The sequence below is a fragment of the Aspergillus vadensis genome (assembly GCF_003184925.1).
Source record: "Aspergillus vadensis CBS 113365 unplaced genomic scaffold BO88scaffold_3, whole genome shotgun sequence".
NCBI classification, from domain to species: domain Eukaryota; kingdom Fungi; phylum Ascomycota; class Eurotiomycetes; order Eurotiales; family Aspergillaceae; genus Aspergillus; species Aspergillus vadensis.
In genome coordinates this window covers 575,093-602,108 of record NW_020292041.1, presented here as the reverse complement: position 1 = coordinate 602,108, position 27,016 = coordinate 575,093, and the positions used below count along the sequence as shown (strand labels likewise).

At 53.3% G+C, this 27,016-nt stretch overlaps 9 protein-coding genes across 9 annotated transcripts; 4 read left to right on the top strand and 5 right to left on the bottom strand.

The window, feature by feature from the left end:
• Positions 1-122: 122 nt before the first annotated feature.
• Positions 123-1,669, bottom strand: psoB (hydrolase psoB). Its single transcript, XM_025705925.1, has one exon. It carries the CDS (start codon positions 1,597-1,599, stop codon positions 370-372), a length of 1,230 nt encoding a protein of 409 aa, XP_025566453.1. The 5' UTR covers positions 1,600-1,669; the 3' UTR covers positions 123-369.
• Positions 1,670-2,525: 856 nt separating this feature from the next.
• Positions 2,526-3,743, top strand: BO88DRAFT_167140 (Zn(II)2Cys6 transcription factor). The gene is made up of 3 exons (XM_025701635.1): positions 2,526-3,019; positions 3,077-3,606; positions 3,682-3,743. Exons 1-2 carry the CDS (start codon positions 2,669-2,671, stop codon positions 3,395-3,397), a joined length of 672 nt encoding a protein of 223 aa, XP_025566452.1. The 5' UTR covers positions 2,526-2,668; the 3' UTR covers positions 3,398-3,606; positions 3,682-3,743.
• Positions 3,639-5,276, top strand: BO88DRAFT_432498 (fungal specific transcription factor domain-containing protein; the record flags this gene model as incomplete). The annotated part of the gene is made up of 5 exons (XM_025709364.1): positions 3,639-4,027; positions 4,097-4,658; positions 4,722-4,800; positions 4,866-4,928; positions 4,983-5,276. The coding sequence occupies 5 exons, from the start codon at positions 3,639-3,641 to the stop codon at positions 5,201-5,203; spliced, it is 1,314 nt and encodes a 437-aa protein (XP_025566451.1). The 3' UTR covers positions 5,204-5,276.
• Positions 5,277-5,837: 561 nt separating this feature from the next.
• On the bottom strand, positions 5,838-6,439 carry BO88DRAFT_332234 (uncharacterized protein; the record flags this gene model as incomplete). The annotated part of the gene is made up of 2 exons (XM_025702713.1): positions 5,838-6,136; positions 6,199-6,439. 2 exons carry the CDS (start codon positions 6,437-6,439, stop codon positions 5,838-5,840), a joined length of 540 nt encoding a protein of 179 aa, XP_025566450.1.
• A 1,270-nt stretch (positions 6,440-7,709) lies between these two features.
• BO88DRAFT_473271 (type I polyketide synthase) lies at positions 7,710-15,433 on the bottom strand (the record flags this gene model as incomplete). Its single annotated transcript, XM_025711765.1, has 3 exons — positions 8,877-15,433; positions 8,015-8,778; positions 7,710-7,948 (listed from the first exon to the last, which is right to left on the bottom strand). The coding sequence occupies exons 1-3, from the start codon at positions 15,389-15,391 to the stop codon at positions 7,710-7,712; spliced, it is 7,518 nt and encodes a 2,505-aa protein (XP_025566449.1). The 5' UTR covers positions 15,392-15,433.
• Positions 15,434-15,721: 288 nt separating this feature from the next.
• BO88DRAFT_450052 (uncharacterized protein) lies at positions 15,722-16,584 on the bottom strand (the record flags this gene model as incomplete). Its single annotated transcript, XM_025710542.1, has 2 exons — positions 15,722-16,377; positions 16,449-16,584. The coding sequence occupies 2 exons, from the start codon at positions 16,582-16,584 to the stop codon at positions 15,722-15,724; spliced, it is 792 nt and encodes a 263-aa protein (XP_025566448.1).
• A 492-nt stretch (positions 16,585-17,076) lies between these two features.
• BO88DRAFT_473255 (acyl-CoA synthetase) lies at positions 17,077-18,738 on the top strand (the record flags this gene model as incomplete). The annotated part of the gene is made up of 1 exon (XM_025711764.1): positions 17,077-18,738. One exon carries the CDS (start codon positions 17,077-17,079, stop codon positions 18,736-18,738), a length of 1,662 nt encoding a protein of 553 aa, XP_025566447.1.
• A 441-nt stretch (positions 18,739-19,179) lies between these two features.
• On the bottom strand, positions 19,180-20,098 carry BO88DRAFT_450050 (SDR family NAD(P)-dependent oxidoreductase; the record flags this gene model as incomplete). The annotated part of the gene is made up of 3 exons (XM_025710541.1): positions 19,180-19,516; positions 19,567-19,656; positions 19,731-20,098. 3 exons carry the CDS (start codon positions 20,096-20,098, stop codon positions 19,180-19,182), a joined length of 795 nt encoding a protein of 264 aa, XP_025566446.1.
• A 507-nt stretch (positions 20,099-20,605) lies between these two features.
• Positions 20,606-26,854, top strand: BO88DRAFT_473249 (uncharacterized protein; the record flags this gene model as incomplete). Its single annotated transcript, XM_025711763.1, has 2 exons — positions 20,606-21,370; positions 21,899-26,854. 2 exons carry the CDS (start codon positions 20,606-20,608, stop codon positions 26,852-26,854), a joined length of 5,721 nt encoding a protein of 1,906 aa, XP_025566445.1.
• Between the last annotated feature and the right edge of the window lie 162 nt (positions 26,855-27,016).

The window sequence follows — 27,016 nt, the reverse complement described above, 5'->3', positions numbered from 1 at the left end:
GACTATCGGATAAATAATTGAACCATCTATTAGCTGTGGTTGGAGATAGGTGCAACCTCGGCTAACCGGCCTATGCTGGGGTTCTACCAACACCGAATGGCCCCAATGGCCCCAATGGCCCCAATGGTTCCTCCTGACTAGGAAATGATCAATTCAGCGTTAGAATAACATACTCCGGTTACCTTCACCAATGCGGAAAGAGTGTTAGAAGCCAATAGGCCGTGACCGTTCGCTAATTCGATCATTGATTTCCGTGATTACAGACGCGTAAGGTCTTAGAGCGATTGATAAGGGCAGGCCAAGGGTAAGGTACATTTGAGTACAATATAGAAAAGCAGCAAAACTAAAACACCACATTTTCACAAATAATCAAAGCCCTTTAGCTGGACTAAGTTGTGATTCTAGATAATCGAAAACAACTTGATGCAATCGAAAGAAGGATCCTTGGTGACAATGTGCGTCTCCCCCTTCGTCTGTTCGTAGACTGACAAATTTGTACTCACAGTTCAGATTTCTCCGAAGCTCCTCTGGCTGGCCTCTCAGGAAATGATCATTTTCTGCGTCCAGTATCAGACACGGCGTGGTAATATGTTGACTGATCCCCTCCAGAGTGTATCTGTTGACTGCACGACTCAGCTCTGCCGGGGATGCCACGCCAAAAGTCCACTTCCCGTTGCGCAGAGCCCACCGGACCCCCGTCGAGAGGGACTGAACACAGTGGAATATTGGGTTGACAATCGAATCGTATCTGAGTTCAACAAGCTTCTGAATAAAGGACGGCTGTTGGGCCCGAAATGCAGAACCAAAATCGTACACGCCATCATCCAGGATAATGGCTCGAGCCCGATGCTCCTGCGTAGCTCCTCGCGCCACTAGGAACCCACCCATGCTCCAGCCAAAGATGACTATTGCATCGGCATCAATGTCCATGCGAGTCACAGCATAGTCAACAACAGGGGTGAGTACGTTCTCCCAGTCGGGCCGAAAGTGTAGGTGCTGTCGCCGGATAGCTGCACCCTGCCCAGGCCCGTCGAAGGCAAGGAAGTTATAGCCCCTTGCTAGAGCCGCCGCTCCAATCGCAAACCACCCTTCACTCATGGTCGAGTCAAAACCGCCGTTGAAGATGATTGTCCGTCGTGATTTCTTGGAGCTGTCAGGGCTAATAAAATATCCTGGTAATGATGTGCCTTCGTAGGGGATGTTGATCGACTCGTAGGAAAACTTAGACAGCCCCATCGCCTCGACGAAAGCAGTCTCTGATCTTTCATACAATGACTGGGAGATTTTGTCTTCGTCCACATTTTCTCGACGGAAGAACTCGGCGGTGCGGAAATAATTCGATGCACGGAGGTATCCATGGTAGGCACTTTCTTTGTTCTGCACGGACTTCGAGATCTCTGCATTAGACAATGCCCGTTCTGCAGCGCCTTGCCATTCGCGAAGCCAGTCATCTTCGTTCCCGGGCCTGATTTTGGAACAGAGAGCTATCACTTCGCCGAGGTCTGCCCCACCGTAGTTGCTATAGCCGGCAGCTCGAAGCGCTTCATAGCTAAAGGACTCGTTGGACTTGAAAAAATGATTGATAAGCATGGGTGGCATGTTTGGAGCCTTCCAGGGATAGAAGTGTGGAAGGAGTAATCCCCAGCCAGGAAATACAGGAAAGGCCTTTAATATTATTGTCAGTCGCTACCACGTGATTGCAGACCGAGGACATACCTTTCTGTCACGCCATCCGCGGGCTGGTTCTAGTTCTTCGCCCTGCCGGAGTACGTGAACTATTGAATTAACTTTTGCTGACAGATACCTATTCGGACCGATTCGGACCAACTTTGAATCTTATACCCTTCTTAGGTACTCCTTCCTTTCTTCGATGATTTGAAGAAAAATGGAGAATGACTCCCATACTGAGCCATAACCTCATCGCCTCGCTGGCACATCATGGAAGTTCCTCAGGTGCATCACCCGCAAAAAGCGAAACTAACCCCGAATCTCGGCTTTGCCCTCTACCGCCTCATATTTTGGCACACACATCAGCCATTTGGTAACGGTCATAGGCAATGTAGGCTCAGCAAACTCTCAGCACCGCACTGCTATTCCAAAGTACCTACATCTTTAGCGCATAAAGGCAATATACTAAATAAGGTGGACGGTTCAAAGTGCGGACGCTCCCCTCCGAAGGTGCTCCAAATACCCACTGTACATGGGATTCGGCCCGAATTGAATTTGGCCAATCCGCCATGAGACACACCAGATGGAGCTCAAATTGACAACCCCGCCCTCCAGAGGTAGCAATGAAGACATTCCATGAGACTCAATTCATAGCGAGAAATACAACGGCATGCAAGATCCGCGCGATTCAATTTTGTAAGTTGCTGTTTCGATCGCACCACGAAAAACAACGTGATGTTGAAGCACAAGGTAGGTGCAGAGAAAACAGCAGGCGGTGAGAGGAACCTGGGAATTACCGTCGAGCAAATGAGACATAACCCGTGGGAACGTACGTACATATATGCAACCTACATTCTCATGCGAAGCTTGGAGACCATGGACAGTACCCGAATTCTAGGGAGGGGAGATGAAAATAATGAAAATACCAGAATCTTGTCGCACTCGTCTATCACTGCATGTTTGCGGTGCCGGGAACAGAAGGTGACTACATGTCCCTCCGATGCCAGAACCACTTCGCTTAACGTCGAATGACTCCCAGCTAAAGTGTGGTCGCGAACGTCCCACGTGCAGTCGATGTGAGCGACTCAGTGCAACATGTAACTATCCGCGGCCTCCAAATCGCCGGGGTCCACGGGGCCGGCGCCTGGGGACTCAACGCCGGCGCAACGAAGCAGTTTCGCAACAAACTTCTGCCGCTGAGACTCAGAAAAGCAGTCCGATCCCTGGACATGATGCTTCGAATTCCCTTGGTCCTAATAATCGTCGTGAAGACGATCCACTTCTTCCTAGTTCCGCTGGATTGGATGACACATCGGCGGCTCTAGGTATAGGAACACGTACTCCGTCTAATGTGCGTGCTGATCCGAGCTGCACCAGGGCTGTTATCCAATAGCTAATTGGTCCGTAGACATACCCAAGTCAGCTACGTACGATGACGCCTGTCGCATTTGAGCCAGGAAGTTCCTCAGATCAGACACAATTACCACCACCCGCCCTGTGTCTTTCTCTGCTGGAGATATACTTTACGCGCGTATATAACGCACCTCTTTTATTTCATAAACCCACTCTTTTTCAGAATTATCTGGAAGGAAGACTACATCGCTCTCTTCTTAAAGCTTTACTCGCGCTAGCAACTCTGTATGTCACTTTAAGACTCCAATGCTTCTCCACGTTCAACTCAGCTAAGACGATGCCCAAGATTTCTTCAGCCGAGGAATCATTCGAATGACATTTTACCTGCAATAGAAGGGCAAGCAGAAGAATTAAAAATTTTGAGCTCATATCATTCTTGCGGTCGCCCATGGGCGAAAGCTGCTTTAAGAGAACTTCTGATCTCAGCCTTAGAGTGTCCATCTCTGATGATTGTCCAAGCGTTGGAATGTCTGCAGCTGTATTGGTTTGGCATTGGTGACTTTCATTCTGGCAGTTTATGTCTTGGTAAGCTCTTGTGTCTACCATTGGTCAAAAGCATGCCTATGAATGCCTGGGGAACTTGTGTTGACAAGTTCACAGCCCTCGCCTATCGTTCATGTCATCTGCTTGGATATAGCAGGAAGTCTACGGACAACAGCGACTATTCTGACGAGTCGCTCGAATCTGAACTTTCCCGTCGATGCTTTTGGGCTTGCTGGACATCTACATGCATCGTTATGGAACCAGAACCATATATCAAATTGGCCTGGCAGGAAGTGGGCTTGGTGCCGCTTCCGGGACTGATCTCCAATACGTCGTCCGGTTATACGATAACTCTAAATCAGACAATGGATGAGAACTGGATTTCCAGATCCTTGGATCGTCGGATAAGCAGTGACAGCTACCCTGGGAGTGCAGCCATCTTAATGAAAATGGTTGGTGTATGGTCAGTACACATCTTGACCTGCAAATCTTCTAGCTTGTATAGGTTTAACTGAAATGATGTTCCTTTTAGGGCAAAAATTCAACAATTGTGCAAAGAGTACACCTCTGCTCCAAATGCTCAAAATTTTGGCCAACTCGAAAGGTTATCTCACTTGGCAACATCTCTATATGATGAGTCAACCACCTTGAGAAATTCTGGTCATCAGAATGATCCAACAACCGAAGGCGAAAGCCTATTACTCATCCACGATGCGCTCTACCACCAATGTCAAATAGCTGCCCATTGGATGATTGTCCCCCTTCTTTCGGGTATCCCTTCTGACCTAACAATTAGATCTGATAAGCAAAGAGAAAGTGCAGATACTGTTCTAAAACATGCAGAGCTGCTTGAACGGTTACTGGCGCCTTATCTCTATGGTCGAAGTGATATTTCATGTCTGCCTCCCCTTGTTGGCTTTGGTGCTTTTGTCGCAGGTATTGTGCTTCTGGCAACGGAAATTTCCCGCCCGGACTGTGGAGTGAATGGATCATTCACAAAAGACTGTCGGGATGGTCCCAGACTACCCGCAGTGAGAACGATTGTGCACTTATTAGATCATCTGCGAGTCTATTGGAGAGCGCTGGAACGTCCGGTAAGTTGTATCTCGTTCTAATTGCCACGTTTGATGTCGTACTTTGACTCAGAAGATCACCAGTGGGAAACCTTGAATTCTGCATTGTCGACAGACTCTTTCAGGTATAAAAGACATGCCACACCAACGATTGTAAGAGGTGGTATGTTGATGGAAATGCTCGTGCAATCCAGAATGTTTCTTTCGGCTAGACTAATACGAATTTAGATCGTCGTGCGGCATCATCTAGTGACTGTGAACATCCCGAAATGCCTGCCGGATACAATCAAAGTGAGGATATCTCAAGCAAGCAGCTGCAACCCTCTGAAGCTGAGATACGTACAGAAGAACTTGAAGCCCAACTCTGCTCGTCTACAGCTCCCTTGAACGGGAATGGGTTAGGGGCGCCAGATGAATTAGGACGAAGTGACTCACCCATCGATCAGGTCAGTCTATCACGCGACTATGACTGGTATAGCTTGTCTTTCGCGGAGGCCGGACTTGAGCAGTTTGCTGGGCTTGAGCCTTCTACACTTTTTCAGCAAGGCTGGAGGGCATTTGGCTAGTTATCTACCGCCCAGAGAACACCCTGCAATAATAAAAAATGGCTCGCATTGACGGCTTGCCAGAAAGTCGGACGCCAGTACTTGGCGTCCTCCTGCTTTCGCAAAGACAGAGTTGTAAAAGACCTTATTAAAGCATCCGGAGTAGTAATTTAGATTAATGATAAATATATTTAATAATTTTAGAGAAGAGCCGCTATTACGGCTATGAATTGAACCTAGAAAAGCTTGTTCCCGCAACAGTTTGCTGCGTCGCCGAGATAATCGTGCTTGGGAGAATCCGGCCGTTTATGTTTACGCCGGAGCTTGATAGCATCATACTGTCATGTAAATCTCAAGTATTCCTTAGCTAAACCCAAAGGTCGCGGTTACCTGTCCGTCGCGTACTTTACAACCCATTGGTTCACTGCAATACCTGCCTTATGGGGAACGAGTTCTAAAATGAACCGCGCGCTGCGCAAAGGGCTGCACTAGGCCTTTGCCTCTTTAGGGGGATATATTACGATCTCCCTCTGTTTTGTACGTGTGTAATAACATCAAATTCCTTAGTTGACGTTCTGAATTAGACCACCAGTAGTCATGAACACATGGAATTGCTTTGGTGAGAAATACCCCAGTCGACGTTGCCATTCAATTTCTATACGTTCTGGCATTGTATTTGATCAAGGTCGAGATATGGACAGTCGCTCGGATCCGCGTAGAAGATACCGCCCAATCTCTTGATCAATTCACAGCGCTCCTCCATATTCTTCGCATTATAAATTATAGCTGTGCCCAGTTCCCTAGCGCGGCCGTATGTGGTATTCAATACCCAAACACCACCACTGTCTGGCCAGCCGAAGGAAACATACGGATCCGTATCCTCGCGTGTGCGAAAAAACATGAATTCCAACTTATCCCGATAGGTCTCGAACCATTTCGCACCTAAGCGACGCACTAGGGAAAAATGAGATGTGTTAGCATGACACCTCGACCAATGCTTTGAAGGGATAACGAACTACGATCACAATGTGCCTCCTCTTTGGCCTGCCAATCAGGGTCTGACTTGGATGGTCGTTCGGTGTTCCCGAATCGATCGATCCCGAGGAATTCCAGTTCTACCCCAAGGCACTCGCGAAGAACATAGAAGCCACCCCTTGAGGGGAAACCGTAAACTGCAAACCCTGGACCCGATCCATATTCAGCCCAGAAGCGCGGCTCCGGCTCAGTGTGTACACAGTCAATCCAGTTACTAGGCATGTCGGATGATGGCGCTGGTGCTATTGCCGGCGCACGACGCATCTCGCTTACTTCACGTTGGAGCCGGAGGCGCGTGCCGGCCAAGTAAAGAACCGAAATGACAGTACAGGGAACTAGGACCGCAAGCATAGTCCGCATAGTAGTGGGGTTCAAGCTTATAGAGAAAATAATGTGATGAGCTGAGGTCCTCGAGATGTCAAAAGGCGACCGTCGGACACGCAGAACTTAAGAGCTTGGAGAGGCTGACCCTGATCAGAACGAAAGGAGCGGCCGGAGCCATGGATGAAGTGGGGAGGGCAGTGAGATACGCATTGGGCAGGTTTCAACTTGGTCACGATTAGGCTGAAGCGTTCATTAAATAAGCGTCGCGGAAGACCTGCCCTGTGGCCGGGAACACATCAGGTCGACAAATATCTAAGATTTCTCCCCCCTCCCCTATAAGTTCCGAACGATATAGATAGAACAGGGGCTTTTCCCAATCTACTGTGTATATACGCGACAAAATAGTAAAATATTGTTACTGACTTCCGACTACACAAAACAGTAGAGATTCAGGATTCACTACTCGAAGAATTAGAATATTAGACTATCTTGTCAATTTATGGGGAGGGTGGACTCAGTAATCAGGTGAGCAGGATAAAGAATACTTTTATACCGTAGAGCCAATATGCTTTATTTTGAGAACGGTCCTGATTTGTTCCCTAGCCACGACCTTCTACTGTCAGAACTGTCTGTTTGACCTAGTTTTCATGACTGAAGTGTTTCTTTGTATTTTTCCTGATGGGTTTGGGGCAAGAATATCTGGGTAGCAGAATTTCCATTGACTGGGTTAACTTTGAGTAGCAGGTATGGAGTTGTAACACCAGCTAGTAGCATTATTCCAGGTCAGATATATATATATATATATTTATATATCCAGAATGTCGTAGGGATAGATAGGTACAAAGTAGTTCATTTCCATCTCAGGTCATCCCCTGTTTCGAAGAACTGTCCCCAAGATGAAAGCCAAATTGCAAATGTTAGGTTATATGGGGGGTAAAGGCATTGTCTTCTTTCTGAGACTCGTAGCATACAACATGTGATGATATCGTATGACGATGATCACATGAATGATAGAAGCAAAGAGATGTCCCCTACGAGCAACTCGATGATATACAAGCGCGTTTATTTTCGAAAGGACCGTCCTTATATTGTTTCGTGCTACCCAAAAAATACACCCACAACCACAACTCCATTCGCTGTTGTACCGATGGACATGCACGGCTGTTCATCAGGCTGCCTGCGTGACATCACCCAGGCCTGCCGTTGCCTCGCGAACAATCTCCTCGACGGTAATACCCGCCAACAGCTTCAACACGGGCACGTCCACCCCCAACTCTTCCATGATCCACGCTCGGATGTCCACCGCGATCAACGAGTCCACGCCCAGATCCACTAGTGCCGTGGTTCCGAGAACCGGTTGATCAGCAGGGAGATGAAGAATGGAACGCACTTTGTAGACGATACCATCTAGAAGCAAGAGTAAGAGTTCCAGTTGGGGTGCCGGTCAAGAAGAGGGGGTTATAGTCAACTCACCTAAAATAATCATCTGGGCTTCCTCCTTTGACTTAGACTGTGCCAGCCGCGCTCGCGTCGAAGCAGCGTTCTTGCCCTCCTCACCACCCCGCATGTCACCATACTCACGACGCAAGCAGTTTTCCTGTTTCCAGTAGTGCGAGAAGCGGACGTTCGTCGCCCACGTCACGCCTCGCCTCACTGAATCCTCTGGATCATTCATATCGACCTGGGGAATTCCGGCTGTGATCACTGACCCCTGGGCTACATCAGATGCTGGGGATGCTTGTAAAGGTCGCCCTGCTCGAATTCCCTCCGCGAACAAGGCATGCAGGTGCTGCTCCCCCATCGGCAGACAATACGCCTCCAGCCGCGCCATTTCCTGCGCCGAGTACTGAGCCCGCTGCCGTTTTACGTACCCGACGTCCGTCATACGGGAGATCTGGATCACGGAGCCTGTTAGATGGCGTCGCCGCCGCTGTGTGATGAGCGCTTCCGAGGCGACGTTGGCTGCGGTGTAGGCGCTCTGGCCTAGGTTGCCTAGCGTGGCGAGGATGGAAGAGAACGCGATGAAGAATTGGAGGGGTTGGTCGCCGACCAGGTTGTCGAGATACCGGAGGCCTTGGACTTTGGGTTGTAGGACTTCGTGTAGTTCGGCTGCGGTGGTTTGGGTGAAGAAATTTTCACGCATGAGCATGGCGCCGTTGGCAATGCCGTCTAGCGGGGGGTATGTTGTTGTGATTGTTTTGTGGATTGCGTGGAGATTGGGTAGGGAAGTAATATCTCTGTGTGAACTTTGGTCAGTCTGGTTCTTCTTCTGCTTGTTTGACTTGTGTACCATGGGTGGGTGGGGGGAAGAAAGGGGCGAAGGGAACTGCAGTACCCAGCTATGGTGATTATATTGGCTCCGTGACTTTGGCGATGTTTTTCGACCCAGTCTTTTGACATTTGTGGGCGTCGGCTCGTTAAAATAATCGTTCGAGCGCCATGGAGAACCATCCAGTCGCACAACGACTGGCCGAGATCACCGGTCAAGCCAACGAGCCAATAGGTTCTATCCGGACGCAGGATCTGCGTGAACGCATCGATGGGCTGATAGTGGACGGGCAGGGGGATCGGGCAGGACCAGTTGACAATGGAAACCCCTGGCAGTGACCCAGGTTGACAGTCCAGGAGATCTGGTAGCCCGTATTCTGGATGGTGCGCGCTCACATTCAACACGATGTACTCTTCTGCGGCCGTATGAGCATCACTGAGCAGCTCAGTCAAGTCTGTTAGTAGCGGAAGAGCTGGCAGAATGAATACTTCGGCGACCCCAGATGGAGGTGCATATCGTTGGAAATGCCCTCGGAGAGAGTCCAGTGTCTGTGTCGGAGCAGCATTGTCGTCCGAGAGATTGATAATGGCTTGAAGGTCTTTGGGAAAAGCGGCGTTCAAAACTCGTCTGGGAGCCCGCGGATTGCAGTACACCCACGGCCCCATAGTAGCCAATTCTTTACTGCCTGTGAGGTAGTGGACCTGGCATTTCTTCGCCTGGAGTTGGAAGGTCCAGATGGCTTGATAAGTGGCCGCTGGAGGATCAAAGGCATAGAGCAGAACGCTAGTTCCAGGCGCGATGTCCTTCACGACAGACGCGATGAGAAGGTGGGCGACCAGAAGGCCAAAGTATTGGGAGTGTCGGCTTATCTCGGGGCTCACAGCGATCGATGACAGTTTCGGTGCTGTCAAGATTGACGATATCTCATTGGAGGCCACCACCACGGTTTCGCCGGTGACAGAGTCGACGCCCTGGTGCAGGAAGACCGGTCCATCACGGGTCGGCAGGGCTGTCAATGCCGAGCGGGTCGTGCGTACGACGCGAGAGTCAATCCCCTCATCCGAATGGAAGGGACTCTTGTCGACCAAAGTGAACATATCCCTGTGCCATTCTAACGAACACGCTTGTGTTTCCACATGAATGAGAGCCGGGATCTTCCTCCTTGAGCTGTTGAGCCGGTTGTTGGCCGGCTCCAAGGGGTGCAATCGTGGTACCAGTAGCTGGCCGGTCGAATCCAGTGCCAGCTCCGGCTCGAGGGTGGGAAGTGCGTCAGGATCACTCGTGCTGACCAGGCGCAGCAGGCTCTTAGTAATGACTCGAACGATCGTATCAGGGTCAGCCTCGCGGCTGATGTCGATCATTTGTAAGCGCAAATGAGGCAATTCATGAGCCAGAGACCGTGCCAAACCAACCGACAGAGCAGATGAAGAATTACCAGCGCGGTAGTCATCAGTGATCCATAGCATATGTCGAGCGGAGTCTACAAGAGTCTGCAGCCCTTGCCAGGCCTCTTCTGATGGCCTTACGCTCTCCGGGTCCAGATGGGCCAGGTTAAGCACTGTTGGTTTGATGGGAAACGAAGCGCCATTGAGCTCCTCCAAGGAATGGAAGAGCGTAAGGTTATGTGTATGGGCTGCCAACTGCGTCTGCACTCCCTGTAGAATTTCGGGCTGGGGGAAGCTAGGCTCAGTGACGATGACCAACTCCTCCAAGACCGGCTCTGGCGACAAGCCAACTTGTTCGTCCACCGCTTGCGCGACCATGACACTGATAGGCCAAGCAATGGGATCTTTCAGCGGAGTGTGCGTATCGACGCCAGAGAACCCGGTGGCTGCCAGCAGCTCCTGCCAAGTTTCCAACGAGACAGTCGGCGAGTAGCGACGCCCTTCCTCGCAACCAGCCCACCAGCCTGTGAAGCCTCCGAAGATTAGCCCCAGCGCCATGGGCCCATCTCCCAGCACCTCTGTCAGGATCAGGAATCCGCCAGGTTTTAACAGCCGCCGGACCCGGCGCAGGGCATCCTTCAGCGAGGTCGCCACATGCAGCACCGCATAGGCGACAACCACATCATAGCTGCCTTCCTTGAACCCTTGCTCCATGGGATCCACGTCGAGATCAAAGGTTTGGAACTCCATCCGGTCGGCGAAGGGGGCAAACTGCTGCGCCGCCTTGTCGAAGAAACCCGCCGACACGTCGGTGAACGTGTAGCGTGCGAGAGCGTCGCCCAGAGCGGGCAAGACCGAGCGTGTAGCACAGCCTGTACCTGCTCCAATCTCCAACACATGGAGCAGACGATAGCGATGGGCGAGCTGGGCAATGATCGCGCCCAGCGGCTCCTGGGCGGGCGCGCATACCAGGCTGTTCTGATACCACTCACTCAAGGTATCATCAGCCATGAAGCTCTGTAGCATCGTCGTATCATGTCGGATGACCGCTGGAAGAACCTCTGACGCCATGCGAATGAGTCTGAAGTCGATGTCATCGGCTGAGTATTGGCTTCGGATCTGATCTATCTGCTCTGCACTGTCCTTCAACCACTGCGGCGAAGCGTACGGGTGTTGGCCCGTGCGGACGGTCTCCTGTAGCCAGATGCAAAAGTCGAGGAAGGCTCCATGATGGGGTTCGAAATCAACCGCCGTCGTTCGTAATCCAGTCTCCGCGTCGACGAACTGCCCACTGATTTGAGAGATATAGTACAGGGCCACCCGTTCCCAGTCAATGGTTTTGGCCAGCATCGCCAGTGTTGCTCGCCGACCGCCGAGCGCCAGCTCGCCGTTGGGCTCAGCCACGCCCCATCGAGTCTCAGAGAAGAGTTGGAGATCGTTGTCGGCCGTGGCGGGGGAGGCGGGCATGGTGTTGATCCGTTCCATCTGGACGACGCCTTGCCCGGCGGCATTGAACATAGAGACGTCGCCACAGATACCGTGCGGGTCTACCTGGTGCACATAGCTCTCCACCGTGAATTGCGTATCACATTCCCCAGAGCTGCAGAGGGGGAGATTGACCGTGACCCGCTCGATTGAGACGGGCATGTACAGGTTCCACAGACTCCCATCCCGGTGATCTGTGAAGGCCGAAAACAGAACCTGTACCGCATTGTCTAGCAACGCCGGATGCAGGACTGGTTCGTCTTCTGCCGCCTTTCTCCAGTCTACTCCTGCGAGCGCCTTTCCCAGTGATCGACGGATGCGGGCAATTCGCTGGAAGGGACCCGTGTATTCGTAGCCTAGCTCGGCCAGATGGCTGTACACGTGTCTGGGATCCAGATCCGTCATCATTGCTGGCGACGGAGAGGAGGTTGCTTCGGGCAGAAGATCCTCGACCGGGTTGCCCAGGTGGACCGTGATGTTCATCGTGGCCACAGGAGTAGATCGGCTCGTTTCCTCTGTCGGGTCCACATCCACTCTGAACCTTGCCTGCACCACCTGCTCATTATCACGAGACACCTGAGCACTGACGGTGGTGCTGGCTCCATCCTTCTCGTTCACCCGAAGGGCCTTGAGGAAGTCAACTTCCTCAAGGGTAATCGCTTGCACTGGTCGTCCAGCGGCCACCTGCAGGGCAGCCTCCACTGCCAATGCCAGGTACCCCGTGGCTGGAAAGATGATCTGCCCTTGAAGAATATGTCCGCGCAGCCAATTCAGCCGGTCAGCACACAATACATTTGACCAGTGGTACACTTTGGTCGCGTCAACTGCTTCAACCAGCTCGTCTCGTGACCCTAGCAAGCTGTGGACTGGAGTTTTACACATCGTATGCTGCGTGACACGCCGTCTGGTAGAGCGGGTTGACGGTCCTGGGACCCAGAAGCTATGCTCATGGTCCCAAGGATACCTCGGCAGGTCCGTCAGACCCGGCCTGTGTGGTGTGTGCCCGAAGGCTTGGAGATTGGGGACTCCCGCACTCCCCAGATGCACCCACAAGTCACCTAGACATTCCGAAATCGCCATTTTGTCTGCCTTGCTCCGGTGAAGGGTTCCTGAATAAGGGAGTGTCAAGCCACGGGTTTCAATTATCGTCTGCATGGCGGGCCCCTGAAGGGCCGGATGTGGACCGAGTTCGAGACAGAAATTCACCTCCATCTCACGGTTTGTGATGGCGCTGGAAACCGCATGGTAGAAGAGCACAGGATTCACCAAGTTGTCTACCCAGTACGATGCGGCTAGTTCTATGCTTCTCTCGACATTTTGACTCTCATAATGACTCTCATAGATCATGGCCTGCCCCGATCGTACGCTCGAGTACCAGCGCGGGGCGTTGTCGCCCGAAGGACGCAGGACCTCTACTTGACACCGGGCCAACGAGGCGTGATACTCGGCAGCACACGCGCGCATATGATGCGAGTGATACGCGGTTCCAACCTTTAGCAGCCGGTTGAAGACCTTGCAACTATTCAGGTAGGCTTTCATCTCCGCTACTGCATCTGCGTCGCCCGAGAGCGTCACGCTGGATGAGGAATTCACTGCTGCTACCCCCACTCGCCCCTCAAATGCAACGGTGTTGACCAGCTCTTCCGCCGCGGCCTGGGACAGACCCGCGGCCATCATCTGGCCCTCCTTGGGCAGGGCGGGGAGCATGCGACTGACGTGCAAGCCTCGATAAAAGGCGATGCGGATAGCGTCCCTGGGGCGTAGGAACCCGGCGACCGCGGCGGCGGCAATCTCGCCAGAGGAATGGCCTACCACCGCGGCGAACGAGACCCCGCCGACAGCTTGTAACAGGTGGGCGAGCATCAGTTGTACCGCGGTACAGGCGGGTTGGCAGATCTCGGGGACCTCCAGGCGTGATTCCTCGGAGGGTCGCTGCAGTTCCTCGCGTAGGGACCAGGAAGGTCGGTCCTCCTCGGGCAAAGATTGTAAGGAGGCATCCAGGCTATCGAGGAATGAGGCCACCGGTGGATACGCCGCGAGCAGGCCCGCACCCATCTGCGACCACTGGGCACCTTGACCCGTGAATATTCCGAGGATGCGTGATTCTCGTAATGGGGAGCGGTGGCCCGCCGACGGGGACTCGGCGGCGAGGATCGCAGCGAGACGTTCCTGTAATACCTCTAGCGAGGACGCCGGGAAGCTAATGCGGACGGGAAGAAGGGATCGCTGTCCGGCCAGTGTTGATGCTAGATGTGCTGGGTCGATAGATGGGCGGGCTTGCAGGTACTCGTTGTATCGGTTGAGCATCCCTATCAACGACCTTTCTGAGGCGGCCGAGAAGACGTAGGGGAAAATAGACGATGAGCACGATGTTGGCGCCTGCGAAGAACTTCCAGAAGGCGGGACCTCCGGCAGCCCGACGGACTCCAAGATGACATGGGCGTTGGTGCCTCCGAACCCGAAGCTGTTGACGCTGGCTCGACGTGGAGTAGCGGAGGATGATGACCTCTTGGACCATGGCTCAGCCTTGGTTGGGACAGTCAGTTGAGTACAATACGGTGCAACCTTCGGATTCAGCTGTTGGAAACCCAGATTTGGCGGAATTATCCCATGTTGTAGGGCCAGAGATGCTTTCAGGACGCCAGCCAGGCCCGCAGCGCCTTCGGTGTGACCGACCACCGTCTTGATGCTGCCTACCCATACAGGACAGATCTCGCTGTGGTCTGGCGTAGATGTGAGCGAAAAGGCTGTGGCTAGCGCCTCTGCCTCCACCGGATCTCCGGCTTGGGTGCCAGTACCGTGGGCTTCAATATACTGAGGTCGATCACTGGGCTGGGTGGGATCCAGCCCGGCACGACGGTAAACGTCTTGAATGAGGCTCACCTGAGCCGCTGCGCTAGGTAGTGTAATCCCACTGGTACGTCCGTCGTGATTCACCCCGGTTTCTCGGATCACGCATTGGATGGTGTCGCCGTCGGCGAGGGCGCGGGAAAGTGGCTTCAACAGGATGGCCGTGATCCCCTCCCCACGGGCGTACCCATCGGCGCTAGTATCCCACATTTTGCAGCTTCCGGTGGAAGAGAGCATGCCTAGATTGCTGAATCCAATGAAGGGACGACTGTCAAGAAGCAGGTTGGCCCCCGCTGCTACGGCTAAGCGAGATTCCCCTGTCCGTAGCTGCTGCACCGCTTGATGAAGAGCGACCAGACTGGATGAGCAGGCAGTATCCACCGTCACAGACGGGCCATGCCAGTCGAAAAAATGCGAGATGCGATTCGAGGCCTTGTTCGGCGCCGTGCCTGTAATGTGATACGTAGAGATTGAATCATTGTCCTGACTACTGAGCGTTAAATAGTCATGGAACATCACCCCCGTATATACCGCGGTGTCGGAACCACGCAATCCCTCGACGGGCATTCCTCCCTCCTCCAGCGCCTCGTAGACTGTCTCTAGTAACAGTCGATGCTGAGGATCCATAGCTTGCGCCTCCAGGGGGTTAAGGTTGAAGAAGGAAGCGTCAAAGTTGGCGACATCCTGTGAAAGAAAATACCCGCGAGGAGAGGCATTGTGTCGTGATGGGGGAATTCTATTTGGGGGTAAGTCTTGGGAAACGTCGTAGGGTTGTTGGAGAAGAGTCCAGAGCGTCGAGGGTGAATCACACCCGCCCGCCAGTCGACATCCGCTGCCTATGATGGCGATAGGTTCGTTCATCGTAAAATAATGGAAATAATCCAGAACTAGAAAGAAAAGGAACCAAGGAAGAAGTTTATTAGATCATAAACGATGAATGACAGTTCCGTAGCCCCCTTCCAGGGTGGCCAATGTCGTCTCTATGAGGGAAAGGTTGAATTGGTCCAGGCCTCTATGCCATAAACAGACCGCAGCCGAAATTGAACCCATCTATCTCATTTACGAACAGGAAAGTTATAGAAACATGATAAAAAGTCATTTTTGCAGACCAGTTCTAGCTAGCCATGTCGCCCTGCTCAGCTGCAGATCAGTCCGATAAAGTTTGATGCCAGCTCCATGCGCTCGGGATTCTCATTTGCGGGCTGAACAGGGGGCTGTGTGAAGGAATTGAGCAACCTTGCGTACCAGAACGGGATCACGAGGGATCTCATGTCCGGCCGCCGTCTCCACCATCTGGGCCTTACCTGTGGCGCAGTGCGTTTGCAAAGCAAGTGCGTCGGCCCGATAAGGGTCTTTGGCGCCGACAATATGCAGTGACGGGAGCGAGATCTGGGCCAGTGGATCCAAACGCATGGGAGCCTTCCCGTACGGCCACAGTAGCGGTGTGGCTGCATTCCATTGCCGACAAAGCAGGGGATGGTCAGCGGCGCCAAAAAGGCTTGTAATATTGTCCGTCTTGCCGAGAACCTCGGAGGATTTCCCTTCCTCTGCAATAGTACGGCAGTGTCCCTCCTTATCCAGCGTAAACCCGGGGCTTTCGAGATCCCAACATTGGATTGCGCAGAAGAACACCGCACATCTGAACTCGGCATGAGGATATGGCCGGTTGGCGTCGTAGAGAAGGTAGGAAGCGGCCAGGGCAGCCCCTTGGGAGAATCCTAGAATCCCATCGAACGGGCCGTGGAAGTCGATGAATTGCTCCAAGCGGTTGACCGCTTCTAGCACGGTGTCCGGAGAGGGAACGGTGAAGTAAGAGTAGTAAGGCCCTGGAAAGAACTTGTCGACTCCTAGTTTGTCGCGATGGTCAGTCTTACCCTCGCCTACACAAAACCTAATTGCTGTGAAAAGAGCATTCTACCTGGCGCGGGTGGAGTTTCCAGCTCCCCCTGGAAAAAGACGAACTCATGGCCTGGCAGCTGACGTTTGATCATGTATAGCTGGGCCTCCAGTATGGCATTTCCGGTGCCGATGCCGTGCAGACATAAAAAACGCATGATGATGATTGTTGGAAGCGGTGGTGTGCTGGTGTCTGAGATGCTTCTTAAAGTTGACAACAACACCCTTTTATGGAGCCCCGTGTCATATGCTGGGCGCAATTGATTATGAAGATTCCATCGCGCCTTGCGCAAGGTTCCCGGTTTGCATCATGATCTACGTACTCGTTGGCTGTATGAGAGCCCGTGGCTTGTAGACAGGAAACTCTCATCGGCGACACCTTTAGTATGCCTATGCAGAATAAGTCTATAGTGGACGGATTCTGTTTGCTGGGCCACGGTAGGTTCAATGATAACTCGTCAACGTAAGGGGAACAAGGGGTGATGTTAAGAAAGAGAGGGCATTATATTTGCTTGGTAGCGGTAATGTAGATCAGGGCTTCGCGGCGACGCACTTCGAGAAGAAAAGGGGGATCCATCCATAAATCGATACATCGGCCTTTGCTACTACGCTGCTCACCTTTCTTACTAAATTCTCAAATTGGTAGCAAGATGACCCGAATTCAGCCTGGACCCAAACCTACCTTATTCAACTTCGCTCGAGAAGTCATCGATCGCTGGAGTCAGCAGAGAGCCGACTCCTCCGCTCTCGTCCTAGTAACGAAGGGAGAGCGCCGCGATGTCTCGTATCGTGAGCTTAGTGAGCGCTCCATCCACGTTGCCGCCGCGTTGTACGCGCTAGGAGTCCAACAGGGAGATACCATTGTCGTCTCGGCCACACGTTGCCAGGAATGGTATGAAATCCTTTGTGCTACGATTCGCAGTGGGATTCTGGTCTGCCCCGTGGCCGGCGCACTCTCTGCTTCCGATCTCGAGTATCGCATTCAGAAAGTCGGCGCCAAAGCCTTCATCGGCGACCTACCTCAGATCCAGAAGGTCTTGTCCGTCCGGTCACATCTTCCTACACTCCAACATTTGATCCAGGTAGGGCCCGATGAAAAGGTCCCCGAAGCACTTGGGTATCCAGCCCTGGTTTCCATGGGCCAAGCGAATCGCGCAGACATCACCGTCGATTCGGAGGGAAGCTCGCCTTGCGTCCTTTATTTTACTTCAGGGTCAACCGGACAGCCAAAGCTAGTCCAGCATAGCCAGATCTCTCTAGCTTTAAGCAGTCGAATTGCCGGAGAGCACTGGTGCCAACTCCATCCGGATAGTCTCTTCTGGAGCCTTTCCGAAGTGGGCTGGGTCAAAGGATCGTGGGCGGTACTCGCTGCCTGGAACCACGGCGCTGCGTTGCTCGTGGATGAAACACCGGGACTAGCCTTTGATCCCATCCAAACGCTAAGGATCTTGCACGAGTATCCGGTCACCAGCTTCTGTGCCACTCCGACGGCCTACAGGCAGCTCGTCACGTCCGCGAGTCGGCAATTTGCGGCCACCCACCCGCCTCGATCTCTCAAAGTCTGCATTAGTGCTGGAGAGGCAATTGAGGGGTCTGTTATTGAGGCCTGGCGACAGGTCACTCGGGGTGCTACCATACTCAATGGGTACGGTTTAACTGAGACAGTCTTCCTCTGCACGGAATCCACCAATGATCAACGACCGGGGTCGATGGGTCGACCTCTACCCGGGGTTCCGCTGGAGGTCTTAGGAGAGACGGCGGAACCAGCCTCCATTGGAGAGGAAGGAGCTCTTGGGGTGTGTTTGTCTGCTTGCGCAGAATCCATCTATGATGTCTTCAATGGCTACGTCGACGACCAGGGGGTTGTGACGCGACCCGTGGTTCGTAACGCGAAGGGTATGGAGTATTACTTAACTGGAGATCGGGCGTACCAGGATGCGGACGGTTATTTCTGGTTCAAGGCGCGAAATGACGATATTATCAATTCATCCGGGTATCGCATAGGACCTAGCGAAGTGGAAGCCGTTTTACAGATGCATCCCGGGGTTCTCGAATCGGCGGTCATCGGCATTCCAGATGAAGAGCGGGGCTCGATCATCAAGGCGTATGTAGTGCTGAACAAGGAGTACGAGCAGCATCCATTGCGCAAGCTCAAGGTGGAACTCCGGCAGCATTGCCTCGATCATAGCGCACCCTACAAGTGTCCACGGGTTATCGAGTTCCTCTCAAGGGCCGACTTGCCTCGAACGGTAACGGGGAAGGTACAGCGTCATGTGCTTCGTGCTCGCGAGCAGGAAAGGTCAACAGCATAGGAGATTAGGAATTAAATGAAATATCCTACTTCAAGATTCGTTCTGTAAGCTGTTCAGTATCACGTAGTAATCGCTATCTCTTTATATATGATTACTCTTCTGCACCGGAAAAGTGAATAAGCGAAACTAAAGGACACATGTATACTTCAATTGATGTTTCCGAAACCACTTAGATTCGAGTATGACTGAGTGACTATATCGCAGAATCCAGTTCTACTACTGAACCCAGAGACCTAAATGCGCCGGCATGGAATTATCATCATTGCTTCTAATTTTCATTTCCTAAGCTAAACTTGGTTGAATCTTCCTAACTGGATGTCACCCTTAATGTAACTAAGCTTTTGAGAAGAAGAGGTAAACAGGATAATGAATGAAATGACATTTGCTTCCAGACTGGCTTCCTGGACCATCCAGAAATAACTGCTACTATCTAGCTGTCTCCTAAATGTAAAGATGACCTCCACTCACGGAGACCGTATTTCCATTGATCCAGCTTGCTCCCGGGCTAGCCAGAAACGCGACGACGTTTGCCACCTCTTGAATGGTGCCATGACGTTTGGCTGCGCTGGGCCCTTCGATCTGCGCATCCCGAAACTCGTCAGGAATTTCCCCACCTTCTATGCCGGTGTCAATCTCGCCTAGTGCGACATTGTTCACCGTCATCTTGTGTAGGCAGGCCAGCTCGTGGGCCCACTGACGGCCCAAGCATTCCAACGCCGCCTTGGTGGCCGCAAAGAGAGAAAGGTTGCTAGCACCCATGCGAGAAAGGGCGGACGATCTACAAGCGCTTAGCAGGCTGGATAAGCAGGAGAGAATGGCGGAACTCACATGTTGATCACACGGCCGTCCTTTTCTGCAATGTGAGGGAGCAGGGCTTGCACCAGCAAATGTGGAGCGCGAACATTCACCATGAATTCACTAGACGAGATAAATGTACATCAGACTATACTGACTTTCATTTTAAGCTTCAAAACATTACAACGGCCCCTTACTGTTCGAACAATGCTCCGTCGAGTTCTGCAACTGGAAGAAAGGGGGGATATGCTGCTGCGTTGTTGACGAGGATATCGATGCGTGAGACCTGCAGTCCCTGTAGCGCCTTTTCGATCACACGACGGCCGGCGTCCAATGTCGACAGATCGACCTGCACCAAGGACGCAACACCACCGAGTGTGGTAATCTCATTTGCCACTTTCTGGGCTGCCGGGGTGCTTTTGTCCGCATGGTAGACAATAGCAACCTTGGCGCCACGCTGGGCGAGTTCGATGGCAATACCAGCTCCAATGCCGCGGGAACTACCAGTCACAATGGCTGCTTTACCAGCAAGGGAGACAGTAGGGGGCAGGTTCAAGATAGTCATGGTCGCTCTTGTTGCTAAATGAAACTGAGGTTTGATGAGAGGAGGAAGTCTGTACCGAGAGGATCTGGGTTTAAGATATGCCCTAAGACCCGCGACTGTATCTCCGAACATACGTCAGCGCGTAGAAATGCAAGATCCATTGTTTGTGTAACTTGCGCTCGGTCATATCTGTATGCAATGTAAAATCTTAGACACAAGAGGGCAATGTGACTCCCTGCTTCACAACACCCCTTGCATCCTGCGAGTGAATTGTGACATGTTTCTGCAGACCTTCCGGATTTGTTAGGGCAACCACAACTCAAATCCCGCCCCACCCCCAACCCTAGGGTGGTGCATGAATTAGGCCGATCGCCTGCAGCAGATACGCCCCACCTGTATAGTTATTTGTTCTCGGGGCTCTGCATTGGATTCTTTGAATGTATTGCTTGCCATCTCACAGTTAAGTTCCTCTCATATTGTTCCTTTGACCGTCTCTGCGCCATTTTCTCCCTATTTGCCTTTCTCAGAATGGGTTCCACCGAGCGGGAAAGCACCTGCTACAACTCCGCCTATCTCGCGGAATACTACGACATCTGGACCGGAAAACGCAATGACACCGCTTACAATGAAAATTCCCTCCTTCAGATGATCGCCTCTCCCCAAACCGCCTCCCCACTGCTCGTACTGGATGTCGGCACCGGCACCGGCCGGCTCATCCAGGCGATGACTCGTCATGCAGCGGCCACTCCCGGGGTCTCCCTTGCCAACGTGGAGTTTATCGGGCTAGATATCGAGCCGCACATGTTGGCAAGGGCGGAGGCGATCAACGCCACTCTGGCGGTCGAGACCGGATGTGCGCGCATCACTTGGCTTCTGGGGTCTGCGCTGGAAATGTCTGCCCTACACATCTTCCACCGACAGCATTCAATGCAGAAGAGGACCGTCGACCTCCTCACCATCGGATTCGGCAGTATCTCGCACTTCTATCTCCCGGGCCAGCCGGAGAGATTCCTGGCTGAGGTGGCTAGAGTCCTCACCCCCGGGACCGGGCAAGCCCAAATCTCCGTGGTGAACAAGCTTCTTGTCGACCCAGAGCGCGGTCTGGACAAGGACATCACCGATCCGCTGCCTCCCAGTGAGCATTCTAGTGTCGAGTTTCCAGGCGTGGTGTATCGTGAGACGGTCACGGAAAACGGGGTCCAGGGGAACGTATGGCGCGTGGTGCGGCATATTGAGGTTTGGAAAGGTCATGACACGCTCCTCGAGCGGAATATCGACACAGCGGTATTTCGGGTCTGGACGGAGGCTGAGCTGAGAGGATTAATTTCGGCGGCGGGCTTACGGCTGGCTCAGGTGGTGCCCCAAGAAGTAGACACTCTTTTCATAGTTAGCGTCTGACATGGATTTTCTGTCTAAATTAGCTGGGTAGTATTCATCGAACGCAAAGTAACTTAGTTGTGAATCGCATCCACTATACCCAGCAATTTCAGTCGGGCATACTGATGGGCATTTAGTCTTGATTTTCAAGAGACATAACAAAAATCGAGATACTATACTAAAGTCTAGGGAGGGGGATTTCATTAGAGGAATTTCCGAGTTGCAGCCTGAACAGAATGTATGGCTGCCCCCTTCCTTCAATTTACGTGCCGATCAATCTGTCCATATATATACATGTCCCGTTTGAGTGGATCACACCCTCACAACGTTTTTCTTCAAAAGAACAACTTAACCTCGGCTTTCGACTGCCGCCGTTAATCCCCCTCTCATAGTATTATACCTATAATCATCATCTAGCAACCGAGTATGGGGAGCATCGGTGAGCCTCTTGCGAATTTGGCACCAAGCCAGGATGTGGTTAAAGAGCTTTGGTGTCAGATACTGGATTTAGAGGAGGAAGATGTGGAATCCGACTCGAACTTCTTTGCCTTGGGGGGCGATTCTATCGATGCGCTGAAAGTAGCGCGACTGGCTCAACAGGCCGGAATACCCCTAACAGTCCATCTGATGATCCGCCATCCACGATTGTCCGACCTGGTCCGGGCAGCGGCCACACAACCGCTCCAACCAGTGCAACAAGAAGAGCCTGCCCACCCGGCCTCCTCGCACCCCAGTCGTTTCATTCACATTTCTTCCTCTCAGCAGAATGAGGTGTTATCGCAGGCCGTACAGCAATGTGAGGTCGTCGAGTCAGCAGTGGCCCATCTCGTTCCGTGCACCCCAATGCAGACGGGTCTCATGGTGTTGACCGCACAACAACCGGGCTTATATTGGGCGGAGCAAACCTTTGAAACTCCGCCGGACTGGTCCGTGGCGCAGGTAGAGGCTGCGTGGGCCAGGGTTGTCGAGGCCAACGAGATCCTCCGCAGTCGCATCATTCAGCTTCCTGATGGGAACTGCTATATGGCAGTGTTGCATTTTCAGGCGGTGGCCACGAAGCCTGAGAAGACCATGAGACCCAGCAGAAGGTCCCCCTTTGGCAAGCCTCTCATTTACTACTGGGTTGAGCCTGGACGCCTGCGCTGGCATGTTCATCATGCTATCTACGATGCGTGGTCGCAACGATTGATTCTGGACGCTGTAGTGGAAGCGTACCGCGATCTCTCAAGTCCCCAAATCGTCCATCCTCCGTTCTCTGCGTTTGCGAGTCACCTCGCGCAGAAGGACATCGGCTCGTCCGCGAAATTTTGGCGACAGTATCTCCACGGATTCGAGGGTCAGCCTTTCCCTCGGGCCGTGTCTCCAGGTGAATCGACGGCCCAGGCACATGTTTCCGGCACGTCTCTCTGGGGCCCCGAGCAGCAACATCTGGGATTTACGGCCTCCACCGCAATCCAGACAGCATGGGGTGTTGTCCTGGCGCGGTACAACGACACATCAGATGTGGTATTTGGCGTGGTTAGCAATGGACGCACGGCGGAAGAGGTTTCTGGGGCCGACATCGCTAATATAATTGGACCAACTATTGCCACTTTTCCAGTTCGTCTACAAGTAGATGAAAGCTCTACCACCGTTGCGGCGTGTCTGGCATCTGTTCAAGCGCAACATGGCGATTGCCTACCTCACGAGCATGTGGGACTGGCGCATATCGCCTCCCTGGGCGAATCTGGCCCCGCACAGGCCACACGTTTCCAAAGTCTCCTCGTCGTCCAGCCGGATGACGAACAAAACAATAGCAGTAGCCCCATTCGAGAGGATTTGGCCGAGCGACGCGATGATTACATGGACTACCCCTTGTCCCTCGAGTGCTTCCTCAGTTCCGGCGCTATCCGCCACTCGCTCACATACACCGAGTCCTGCATGAGTCCTTGGGAGGCGGAGCAACTGCTCGCACGATTCATTCACATCCTCAACTGGATTGTCCAACCGGCCAACCAATACTCTCTCCTCTCGCAGGTCCAGCTCTGGACCTCCTCCGACGCTACCACTTTGCAGCAATGGCATGCTACTCCTATCCCCTTGGTCACAGAATGCCTGCATACCCGCATTGAGCAGAATGCCTCTGCAGGAGAGTGGAACGACAGCCCAGCTGTTGTGGCATGGGATGCGGAGCTGACCTATCGTCAGCTTCTGGCAGTCTCTCGCCATCTCGCCCAGCAACTGCAGGCGGCAGGCGTCGGTCCGGAGGTGCTGATACCTATCGCGCACGAGAAGTCTGTTTGGTCAGTGATCAGTATAATTGCTGTCTTGCAAGCTGGGGGAGCCTTTGTGCTCTTGGACAGTGGCCTGCCGGTGGCACGCATGCAGATCATGATTTCCGTGGTGAATGCGCCCCTCGTCATCTGCTCGCAACAGCTGAAAGGCAAAGTGATGGACCTCACAGATCGGGTCTTGTGTCTGGATCCAGAACGACGTGCTGATCTGCTACGACAATCCACTAGCCATCCTCTGCCCCTTCACCTCCCATCTGGAGCCACCGCCAAAAACGCCGCGTATGCTGTGTTCACATCAGGGACGACGGGAATTCCAAAGGCAGTGGTAGCCGAGCACCGTCAGGTAGCCACCGCATTCGAGGCTCAGGCCCAACATGGGATGTTCCAACGTGGTCGGCGCATGCTACAGGTGGCCACCTACAGCTTTGATCCCTCAATCGCGGACATGTTAGGGCCGCTGCTAGTGGGTGGGGTGGTGTGTATTCCACGGGAAGACGAGGTCCTCACGGATCTGGCTGCCGTGATCCGCCGATTTCAGGTAGATGTGATCGATATTACGCCCTCAGTAGCCAATCTTTTGGACCCAGAGGAGGTTCCAACGCTGAAGGAGTTGCGCCTGGGTGGAGAGGCTGTCACTGCCGCTCAGTTAGCACGCTGGACGAGCAGCCACAGCTCCTCTCCGCTCGCGTTTCACAACAGCTACGGGCCGAGTGAATGCTGTGTAACTGCTGCACTGACCCCACCGCTCCATGTCGCTGCCAATCCGCTCAACTTTGGTATCCCTGTCGGCTGTCGCATGGCGATCGTGAAGCCGAATGACCCACACCAGCTGGTAGCACTGGGGCTTGTGGGCGAACTGGCCATCCAGGGCCCGATCGTGACTCGAGGGTATCTCAATAATCCCGATGCACAGGCCAAGGCATTCTTGGAATCTGCCCCATGGAAAGACAGCCATTCGTCATCGCTTTCTCATCACCCCAGCTGGGCCTCGCGTGTCTATTTGACCGGAGATTTGGCGCGCTTCGCGCCAGATGGGTCCGTGATCTTCGTCGGTCGGAAGGACCATCAGGTCAAGCTGAACGGGCAACGGATCGAGCTCGGGGAGATTGAAGCGACTGCACGGAAGCACGAAGAGGTGGAGGCCGCGGTCGCGATGGTCATCAAAACCAATGGGTGCTCCGAGCTGGTGCTGGTAGCCCAGTGCGGTTCCGGTCCTCGTAATGACCTAGGGCTGCAACTCCAGGATCGGCCCGATCTCCATAGCTCGCTCCAACAACATCTCGCCGCCCTCCTGCCCGCGTACATGGTTCCAGCCATCTGTCTGTTTGTCAACCTAATCCCACTCTCCTTGACCGGTAAGACAGATCGCAAGGGCCTCCAGCAGTGGGTGGAACAGCAACCAAACTTGTCATCCTGGCGCACAAGTACGCCGACAGCCACCATCCCGGCCTCGGACACTGTAGCCCGAAAGCTAAGCCAATTGCTTGCTCCCTCGTTACCTACCATCGCATCTGGATGGGACTCAGATAATCCACCTGATGTTGCCCCAGTCGCCGCAGGACTGGACTCCATCCGCATGGTCTCATTTGTGCGCGCTATCAACCACACCTTCGGCGTTCGGCTACCGCTCAGTCGCATCCCACGCGCGATGGTGCTCACCGAACTCGCTCACGAGGTGCGTCAACTGCAGCGTGGCCCGAATAGTGGCGAGGACGCCCCAGAAAGCGATGCCGCACAGGTCCAGGATGAGCTCGACCTAATGCTGGCGGATCTCCAGAGCGGGATTCCACGCCCACCACTAACGCTTGCCTCCCCTTCTCGCCCGCCGCAATCTCCCCCATCCAGCAAGCACCATGTTTTCTTGACAGGTTCCACCGGCTACGTGGGAACCGCTATCCTTCACCAACTACTGACCGATCCATGCGTACAAACCGTCTACCTCCTGGTCCGCAGTCCCGATTCGGCCACCGGTCTCGAGCGCGTCCAAGCCGCAGCCATCACAGCCGGTTGGTGGGACGAGGCGATGCACGCTCCAAAGGTGCAGATCTGGCCTGGCGATCTCTCTCGACCGCACCTTGGACTTTCCGATGCGTCATGGAACCAGCTAGCAGGAATAAAGAGCAGTCAGGATGCGTCTGAGGACGCAGCACTACCTCCTCCAATCACCTCGATTATTCACAACGGCGCCCTCGTGCATTGGCATCGCAGCTACGCCGAGCTATGTGCCGCCAATGTCCACGCCACCGCGCAGCTCGTCGCGTGCGTCGCCTCCAACCCATACATCACGCGCTTGGAATACATCTCCGGCGGCGCACAATGGGATCCCGCCGATCCACGGGTAGTGTTCGAACCCGCGACGCTGCGCCATAAACTTCGGGAAACGAATGGGTATGGGCAGAGCAAATTGATCGCCGAGCAGATCGTGGCGTGGACGGCGGCGCAGCAACCAACGACGATTCCTCGTTCTAAACTAGGCATTCTGAATCCAGCTCTCATTATCGGCGGACCTCGCAGCCACCGGTACGCTGCTAACCTCGATGACTTGCTCTGGCGTCTAGTGAGTGCGTGCGTCCTGATCAGCGAATACTATCCGGAGCCTGAGCCCCAGCGGGCTTGGATTTACGTCTCGACTGCTGATGCTGTCGCGGACGCGGCAGTGAGTGGTTTGCTTGGATCTTCCCCGCCGGTGGATACTAGGACTACTGCTGCGGCCACTGGAGGATTACAGACAAGAAAGATGATACTTAGCGGGCTGCGGGTGGGTACCTTCTGGGATGCGGTGAACGCCGGCTTGGAAGAGGATGGGGCACAGAAGACAAGGCCTTTGAGGAGAAGTGTCACGTATGCGGCCTGGATTTCACGGCTGAGTGAGTCAATAGCTGCGGTTGGGGAGGCCCATCCTTGTTGGCCGGTTATGCATGTCATTGAGACCATGGGAACCAAGCTGCTGAGTAGTCCCATGCCTCCTACATCTGCATGGGGGCCTGGGGAGAGGTGGGAGGAGGTAGAGAAGGACATGGCGCGAGCTGTAACCCTCAATGTGCGCTACTTGAAAGAAATTGGGTATCTGGGGAGGGCTGGGGCGGTTGGAACGGAGATTACTGGTGGATTTCGGCGGAGAGGTTAAATTTATGAAAGGGTATTACGAAGATCATAAAGTGTTTTACACATGACTACGAGCCATTGGAGTGTGTGTGGTGTGAATAGCAGATGTTCATTTCCCAGATATTGTTGGATTTTTCTTCAGACTGTATTGAATCCAGTGAAGACTCCGAGTTGCAAAACGCAG